This window comes from Diceros bicornis, chromosome 19, assembly GCF_020826845.1.
Source record: "Diceros bicornis minor isolate mBicDic1 chromosome 19, mDicBic1.mat.cur, whole genome shotgun sequence".
Classification (NCBI taxonomy): domain Eukaryota; kingdom Metazoa; phylum Chordata; class Mammalia; order Perissodactyla; family Rhinocerotidae; genus Diceros; species Diceros bicornis.
In genome coordinates, this window is record NC_080758.1 from 15,664,081 (window position 1) to 15,673,351 (window position 9,271).

Below are 9,271 nucleotides of genomic sequence, written 5' to 3' on the forward strand. Positions count from 1 at the left end.
AATCTCTTGACAGATTGAAGTACATTTCAGATGTTCTAACATTAAACCTTTCTTGCATTTCTCCAGTAATCTAAAATGATCATTGTATCTTATCATTTTTATGTCATTTGGTTCAGTTTGCTATTTTTAGGGAATTTTACATCTATGTTCAGAAGGGGACTAGGCTTGTAATCTTCTTTCTTATACCATCCTAGCCAGGTTTTGTAGCAAGTTGACACTGACCTCATAGAATGTGCTGAGTACCAGCCCTTCTTTATCAACGCTTTGGAAAGTTTTGTGTAAGATAAAGATAATCAGCTACTTGAATCCTTAATTCCCCTGTTTTCTGGCACAAATATACTCATTTGCACCTTGTCATTTTCATTGAACAATATATCTTGAAAATTACTCTAAGGTGGTTCATAGTGACTTTCCCTTTCTTACAGCTGCATTCCATACCACCATGTGCACACACCTTAGTCATAGAGCCAATCTCCCATATATGGGCATTTATGTATTTTCCAAGATTTTGCTGTTACAAATATGCTGTGATGAACAATCGTGCATATTTTCTGTATTGTTGGAGGTATAACATCAGGGTAAATTTCTAAAAGAATAATTGTTGGTTAAAAGGGTAAATTCATATGTAGTTTTGTTAGATATTGCCAAATTCTACTTCATGAAGGTTGTACCATTTTGTACTGCCACATACCATGTGAGCAGTACATGTTTCCCATAACAGAATGTGTTGTCATGCTTTTGAATTTTTGCCAAAATGATAAGTGAGAATGTTATCTCTATAGTTGATGAGATTCATTCACATTGTAGTATGTATCAGTACTTTATTTTTATATCTGAATAATATTCTATTGTACATATATCCACAATTTGCTTATACATTAATCATCTGTTGATGGATATTTGGGCTCTTTCCACCTTTCAGTGCTTGCAAATAATGCAGTATAAACATTTGTGTGCAAGTATTTTTTTTTAGTACCTATTTTCAATTCTTTTGAGTGTATACCTAGGAGTGGAATTGATGGATTATATGTTTAACTTTATGTGTTTAGCTTTTCCAGGAAACTGCAAACTGTTTCCACGGCGGTTGAACCTTTAACATTTTTATCACTAATGCCTGATGATCATGTGATTTTTTTCCTTCATTCTATTAACGAGTTATATTATGTTCTGATACATACATATTTCCGTATGTTGAACCAGTCTTGAATTCTGGTATAAATCCCAGTTTGTAATGGTGTATACTTGTTTTAAAATTGTGTTGGATTTAGTTTGCTGGTATTTTTGGAGAATTTTTGCATTTATATTCATAAGAGATATTGGTCTATAGTTTTCTTTTCTTGTGGTGTCTTTGTCTGGCTTGGCATCAGGATAATGCTGGTCTCGTAGAATGACTCAGGAAGTGTTCCCTTCTCTCCTGTTTTTTTTGGAATTAAAAAATGTGAACAATATGTTTATTTTATATAACTTTTTGTGTGTGCATAGAAACCATATAAGTAAAAAACATGAGATTACATGGGTGATTATAATACAAAAGTGGGGAAAGGACATCTAGTCCTGGGCTTTTCTTTGTTGGGAGGTGTTTTTTTTTTTTTTTTTTTTTTTTTTTTTTTATTACTGATCCAATCTCTTCACATGTTATAGACATGCTCATTTTTTATATTTCTTCTTGAGTTAGTTTTGGTAATTTGTATGTTTCTAGGAAATTTGTCCATTTCATCTAGGTTTTCAAATTTGTTGGTATAAAATTATTCCTAGTATCTCTTATAATCCTTTTTATTTCTGGAAAGTTGGTAGTGATGTTCCCATTCTCATTTCTGATTTTAGTTATTTTTGTCTTCTCTCTTTTTTTTTTTAGTCAATCTAGCTAAAGGCTTTAAATTTTACTGATCTTTTCAAAGAATCAAGCTTATTTTCATTGTTTCTTTTTTTTTTTTGGTTTTCTATTCCCTATTTTGTTGATCTCTGCTCTAATATTGTTATTTCCTTCCTTCTATTAGCTTTGAGTTTAGTTCTTCTCTTTTTAGTTCCTTAGGGTATAAAGTTAGGCTGTTGATTTGAGACTTTCTTTTTTTTAATTGAAATCTAATTAACATATAACATTATATTAGTTTCAGTTGTACAACATAATGATTTGATATTCGTATATATTGTGAAATGATCACCACAATAAGTCTAGGCAACATCCATCACCATACGCAGTCACAAATTTTTTTTCTTGTGATGAGAACTTTTAGGATCTACTCTCTTAGCAACTTTCAAATATACAATATAGTATTATTAACTATAGTCACCATGCTGTACATTACATCCCATGATTTATTTTACAACTGGAAGTTTGTACCTTTTGACCCCCTTCACCCACTTCTCTCAACCCTCACCCCTAACCTGTCACAACCACCAATCTGTTCTCTGTATCTATGAGCTTGGTTTTTTGTTTTGGGGTTTTTTTAGATTCCACATATAAGTGAGATCATACTGTCTTTTTCTGTCTGATTTATTTCACTTAGCATAATGCCCTCAAGGTCCACCCATGTTGTCACAAATGGCAAGATTTTCTTATTTTTTTATGGCTGAATAATATTCTGCTATATACCACATTTGCTTATCCCTTCATCCATTGATGGACACTTAGGTTGCTTCCATGTCTTGGCTATTGTTGATGAGGCTGCTATGAATATGGGGGTGCAGATATCTTTTCAAGTTAGTGTTTTCATTTTCTTTGGATAAATATCCAGGGACCTTTCTTCTTTTCTAATGTAAGCATTTACAGCTATAAATTCCCCCCTGAGCATTGCTTTCACTGCATCCTATAAGTTTTGGTATGTTGTGTTTTCATTTTCATTCATCTTAAAGTATTTTCTAATTTCTGTTGCAATTTCTTTTTTGACCCATTGGTTGTTTATGAGTGTGTTGTTTAGCTTCCACATATTTTGTGAATTTTCCAGTTTTCCTTCTGTTATTGATTTCTAGCTTAATTTCATTGTGGCTGGAGAATATAGTTTGTATGATTTCAATCTTTTTTTTTTTAAGGTTTTACTTTTTATTTTTTTGTGAGGAAGATCAGCCCTGAGCTAATATCCATGCTAATGCTCCTCTTTTTGCTGAGGAAGACCTGCTCTGAGCTAACGTCTATTGCCAATCTTCCTCCTTTTTTTCCCCCCAAAGCCCCGGTAGATAGTTGTATGTCATAGTTGCATTCCTGCTAGTTGCTGTGTGTGGGATGCGGCCTCAGCATGGCCGGAGAAGCGGTGCATTGGTGAGTGCTCAGGATCCGAACCCAGGCTGCCAGTAGTGGAGCATGCGCACTTAACTGCTAAGCCACAGGGCTGGCCCTGATTTCAATCTTTTAAAATTTATTTAGGCTTGTTTTGTGGCCTAAAGCAATAATTTATTTTGGAGAATTATTTTTCCTGGGGAATGTTCCATATGTAGTTGCGAAGACTATGTACTCTGTGGTTGTTGAGTGTTCTATATGTCTTTTAGGTCTATTTGGTGGAAGCATCCCCTCTGGAGACCAGAACTTCTTGATAGACCCTAACATTGCAGGCAGAGGAAGGACAAATTCCTGGGGATGATGTGGAGTGTGGCTACTTGTAGTTCCTTGGGTTCTGGACTCATGTATTCTGTCTGTGGGAGACATTGCAGCATACAATAGCCTTTGGTTCAAAGTATATTTCCAAACCAGAAGGAAAGTACTCCATCTTTGTGGGATGTCATCTCCAGTCTGGCAATTTATATACTTCAGTAGGCCAATCCACAACTCTGTCAGGCTGACAGATTCTGGGTGATATCGTATAGTGTAGAACCATGGGGATCTTGTGATTAAGGACCTGTTATTGACCTCTTCTGATGTAAAATTTGTCAATTGGCCTGAAGCAATATTACATGGAACCCTATAACAGTACATCAGATACTCTTTGAGCACCATAGTGGTGCTGGTTGAGGCATTGCAGACAGAGAAGTCAAATCATGCTCCCAGAATATGTGTTTATCCCAGTCAAGGTGAGTCACTCCCCGTCTGAGGAGGAATGGGACTGATGTCTAAATTGCATCAAGTGGCTGATTCACTTACTGAGGACTGGTGCTATATTAAGGGCTCAGTGTTGGTCTGTGCTGCTGCTAGGTCATATATTCAGCACAGCAGTAGCTACATGAACTTTGGTAGCTGTGAGCTCACACTGATGAGCCTATGCATAGCCTATATCTGTGTTATCATGGCTACTCTATTCATGGGTCCATTGTGAAAGTATTGATGTGGCTAAAGACACAATCTGGAGTACATTAAATGGCCAAGACAACCAGTATACCCAGATGTATCATGCCTCTTCTGCAGTGATGACACTTTATGCCTACTCCCCTTCATCCACCCACATACCTTCCTCAAAGCTTTTGTCTCCAAGTTTCCTGGCTTGTTGTTTCTTTCACTCCTTTGGCTAACCTGCCAAGAATTCACCACTATTCAGGGGGCCATAGATATTCCTGTCTCAGGTCCCTTCTCTCTACTCAAACTGCAGGTAGATCACCTGAACTTCTGTCCACAGGGAGAATTTCCTCTCCCCTTTGCCTTTCAGGCAACACATCAGTAGGATTGTTGTGTGGAAATAGTGCATTTTCAGCTTACACTCTCATAGAGTCCCAACCCCTCTGTGAACCAGACTTTCTTATTTTTTCTGCTGTATCAACCAATAGTTAGACAACAGCTCCTGAGACCCCAGGTGTGAGCTGATGGAGAAGTATAGACATAACAGTGTTAGGTGACACAGGGGTCTAGACCACCTGTTTGTGTATCTTTCTTGTACTCTATGGATCTACTTAGCCCCATCCCAGCTGTACCACTTATAACATACAATAGATTGCTCCTGGTCATATCTGAACTTGTATTGTTGGATGTGATAGCACCCAGCTAATGATGAGCATGTTTGATAACAGCTACTTGATGTCGTCATCTCAGATACTCAGTCTTTTAAGGACCAGATAACATTCTAGAAGCTATTTTATTAATGATTTATAGTTTTCTCCTACAGGAGGCTTTCCCTAACATTAATGATAAAAGAACTAATGTGTGCTGAGCACTAACTTTGTTTCCTATGCTGTGCTGGAATATAAAGGTTGACTTCTGCTCTCCTTTAAGGTTTTACATTAAAGGGTCATTCCTCCAGGAATCCTTTACTTATTCCTCCCAGTCGGGGTCAGTAGACCCTTTGCTGGGCTCCAGTAGTACCGTATTTCCCCCTCTGTAGTCCTGGTCACATTGCATTACACTTACTTAATCTTCTTTTTCTCCTGCTAGATTGTGAATCCCGTAGAGATAGGAACATATTTGACTTATACTACAGTACATAGCACTGAATTCAGTGCCTTGCATGTAGAAATTTAAAAAAAATTCATAAACACTCTCATTTGAGCCTTTTATTACTCTTGTGAGTCACACAGAAACATGAATCATTCAAGAGTAAGAAGACGTTTGTTGCAGAGTTGAGTCAGCAATCTAGTTGTCTTACTTTTGCACCAAGAAAAGTCCCTTACTAAGTCAGATTCTGGGGCCAGTGCTAATGGCTAGGCAAGGAATAGGAGCTTCACTTAGGCTGGATCTCCAGTGCCATAGATTAGTGGATCCAAAACATGGATGTTGCAAAAGAGAAAAACTTTGTTTCTGCTTAAAATATGTGTTACTAGTTAGGATAGATTAAATGGCATTAACAAAGAGCCTCCATTATATAATGGCTGGAATGCAATAGAAGTTTTATTTGCTGCTCACACAATAATTTAAGATGGCTATTCGAGAACACTGGGTGACTCTCTTCCACGTGGTGATTCAGGGACCCAGGCTTCTTCCACCTTTTTGCTTCACCATGCTGTCATCTATACTAAGCTGGTGGAGGGAAAAGAGAGTGTGAAGGAGGCTTAGCAGCTTCTTAAGACCTTGACCAAGAAGTAATAAATAACTTTTGCCATCAACCTGTTGGCTGGAATATCTATGTTGCCACACTAGCTACAGGGTGGTCAGATCAAGAAAATGCAGCTCATATTTGAGCAGCTATTTCCCATCTATAACTCTTCTTTGATAGGGTCAGTATGACCCTTTAATGGAATCACTCACCAAATAGTTACCTTTTATGAGTGGATAAAAAGATGAACTGGGAGAGCAAGAAAATTTTGGATAGGTCAAACAGCACTCTGCAAACTATAGATACGAGTATCAGAGATTTTGAAAATAAAATACCCCTGTGTACTGAAGGAGCCTGCATTAGGAGTTCTGAATATCAGAATATGGTTCAAATCTTCACAACCATCTTCTTCCCAGCTTCTATGCCTATTGGGAGTCCGGTGCCTTCAGGTCCCTCCTCTTTCTCCTGTTAGGGGAGAATAAACTTCTTCACTCTGAGAGCCTACAATATTCCTCCACAATATTTCTGGTCAATGACCACCTCCTCCTGGAGAACCTGCCCTGAGCCCTTGACTGGCAGATCCCTTCCTCTGTCTGAGCTCTAAGAAACTTACTGTGGGCCCCCATTCTTCCCAGGTCCTCCCCTAGCATATCTCTCTCTCTGATATATTAATTAATAATGTATTAATTATGTAATTATATATATTAATAATCAATATATTATTATGAATACTAGAACTAATTATATTAATATAATTTATTATACATAACATTATAATCAATATATTACTAATTAATTTTACAATATATTTTATTATATTAACAAATTATTGTGAATATATTTTAACAAATCTGTAAAATACATGTGTGTAATATATACATTCTTCCAGCTTTATCAAGATATAATTGATTTATATCTTGGTATATTGGTATATATTGATATATATTATTTGTATAAGTTATATATGTATATGTATACATACATTATATATTTATATATTGATTTATATCAATTATATCTTAAAATACACGTGTGTAATATATATAATTATATATAATATATGTAATATATTATTTTCCAGCTTTATTAAGATATAGTTGACATATAACATTGTGTAAGTTTAAAGTGTACAGCATGTTGATTTGATACACTTATATATTTCAAAATGATCACCAACATAGCATTATCTAACATCTTCATCACATCACATAATTATCATTTCTTTTCTGTGATGAGAACATTTAAGATCTACTCTCTCAGCAATTTTCAAGTATATAATACAGTATTATTAGCTATAATCACCATGCTGTACATTAGATTCCCAGAATCTATCCATCTTATAACTGGAAGTTTGTACTCTTTGCCCAACATCTCCCATTTTTCCCAGCCTCCAGCCCTGTAACCACCACTCTGCTCTCTGTTTCTGTCACCCTTTTTAGATTCCATGTATAAGCAATGTCATGCAGTATTTGTCTCTTTCTGTCTAACTTATTTCACTTATCATGATGCCTCAAGTGTCATCCAAGTTGTCACCCATGGCAGAATTTCCTGCTTTCTCATGGCTGAATATATTGCATTGTATGTATACCACATCTTCTTTATCTATTCACCCATTGATGAATGGGTGAATAGATCCTTCTTTTCTTTTTTCTGTAAATTATTTTGTATTTGAAAGTAGAAATAGATTACATCTTTCAGGAAAAAAATTCTGTTTGCAAAAGGGGAGGGAGGAGTGAGAGGAGGAGTCGTCTCTGCAGAAGCCCAAGTCCCCATAGAGCAGACCACGGCAAGGGGCAGGCAAAGGGAGGACACCAGGACTCCCTGGCTTGGCCACCAGAGGCAGGGAGGAGCCCAGGATAACCTGTTCTTTCTTTCCTTCCCTCTCCACACCCAGCTCTCCAGAGAAGTCTGCGCCAGACTTAGAGCTCACCGCTCTGGCCAGAGTCATGGCAACCCAGGCCCTGCTGCCCCTCTTGCTTCTCTGTGTGCTGCTACTGCAGGCCCAGGGAGGGCTCTATAACCGGAAGGAGATGCAGAGTAGGTGACGGACTAGGGGACGGGGATGGGGAGCGGGCAGGAGGGGCCGTGTCCAGTCTAAGGAGGAGCTGGGAATTGGAACCTTTCAGCACATCCTGCTCTGACCACAGCACTGTGAGGACTCTGGGTCCTCCCGAACTATGGCCTCCAGCCCCTTCCCTCAGCCCTGGGAATAGTGATGGCGGTGGAGGGGGAACCTGCATCTTTTTATTCTCCATTCCCCAAATCCAAAGACAAATGGTACATACAATAGTGAAAGGTACAGGTGAGCTGAGAGTCAGATGGGAAAACAAAACAACTATTCTTGGATTCATGTGTATATGCAACAAGTAAGCATTCAGAGATGTTTATCGGGGTAGGTTAGAATGGAAGATTGTTGGGAAAGCAAATTTGGGGTGTTCAGTGTCAAGTTAAAGTTAGCATCAGAGGGACCATGATGGTGACTGTGGAAGGGAAATATTGAAAGTGGTATTTTCTGGGAAGGGGCAGGGGTACTGGAGACAGTGACAGTGATGAGAAGAGGTAAGGTCTCTTCCTCTCTGGACCCTGCACATTCTGGAGACTGGGGGAGGGTTTGCAGGATGTCTCAGACTTTGTCAAGTTCTCAGGGTCAGAGTGTAGATTCTATGGGGCTGACTTCACCAAGGCCATGACTAATATGAGAGGTAGGATCCTGGTGCAGGAGGATGGAAAGGGTCCAGGAAGCCCAGGCATTGAGGTCTGTTGGGAGAGAACGGGGGGAATAGGATTGAAGATACTACCAATCACCAGGATTTGCTGAGGGGCGGAAAGTGAGTTCCCTGAAAAGTCCAAGAGTGTCATGAGTGGGACCTGGGTTCTGGGGTCTTGGAGGAGGCTTTAAGCTTGAGCTTTAAGCTCAAGAGGTGCTCTCTAGGGGCCTGGTTCCATTGACTCTGCCCCTGCCCCTCTCAGATATCAAGGCCTGTGAGAAGCGGCCCAGCGTGTATCTTTGCAAGGACCACTGTTCGTATTACCTAAGTTGTTCAAAGACAAACACCATATGCTGTCCAACCTTCTGCGGGAACGTTTGCATGAGCCTTGAGTGAGTGGGAGAGTGGGCTGGGCCATGCCTCCTGCTCCCGCAACTCTCTATCAGAGACTGTGCCTGCGACGAAAGCACAAGGATGTCAACAGGAATGCCCCCTTCCCCACTGTCTGAACTACTTGTTCCTGTCAAATAAACCAGAACAAATGCCTAGGGACCTGCCTGTTTTATTCCCAGTGCTTATGATCATTGAGAACTCAGTGCAGACCCCAGGGTGCCCCCGCCTTTCTGTGTCCTGGTCTCTGATCTCTCTCCCCTTGTCATTTTTCTCTCCTGTCTC

At 39.1% G+C, this 9,271-nt stretch overlaps 1 protein-coding gene across 1 annotated transcript; it reads left to right on the forward strand.

The window, feature by feature from the left end:
• The first annotated feature begins 7,834 nt into the window (after positions 1 to 7,834).
• LOC131418784 (protein WFDC10B-like) lies at positions 7,835 to 8,992 on the forward strand. The gene is made up of 2 exons (XM_058563416.1): positions 7,835 to 7,925; positions 8,859 to 8,992. The coding sequence occupies exons 1-2, from the start codon at positions 7,835 to 7,837 to the stop codon at positions 8,990 to 8,992; spliced, it is 225 nt and encodes a 74-aa protein (XP_058419399.1).
• Positions 8,993 to 9,271: the final 279 nt, after the last annotated feature.

Bases quoted from the DNA above. Each gene is read 5' to 3' on its own strand.
- LOC131418784 (XM_058563416.1), top strand. From the start codon at position 7,835: ATGGCAACCCAGGCCCTGCTGCCCCTCTTGCTTCTCTGTGTGCTGCTA. The intron at 7,926-8,858 runs GTAGGTGACGGA...TGCCCCTCTCAG, and splicing joins TAACCGGAAGGAGATGCAGA to ATATCAAGGCCTGTGAGAAG.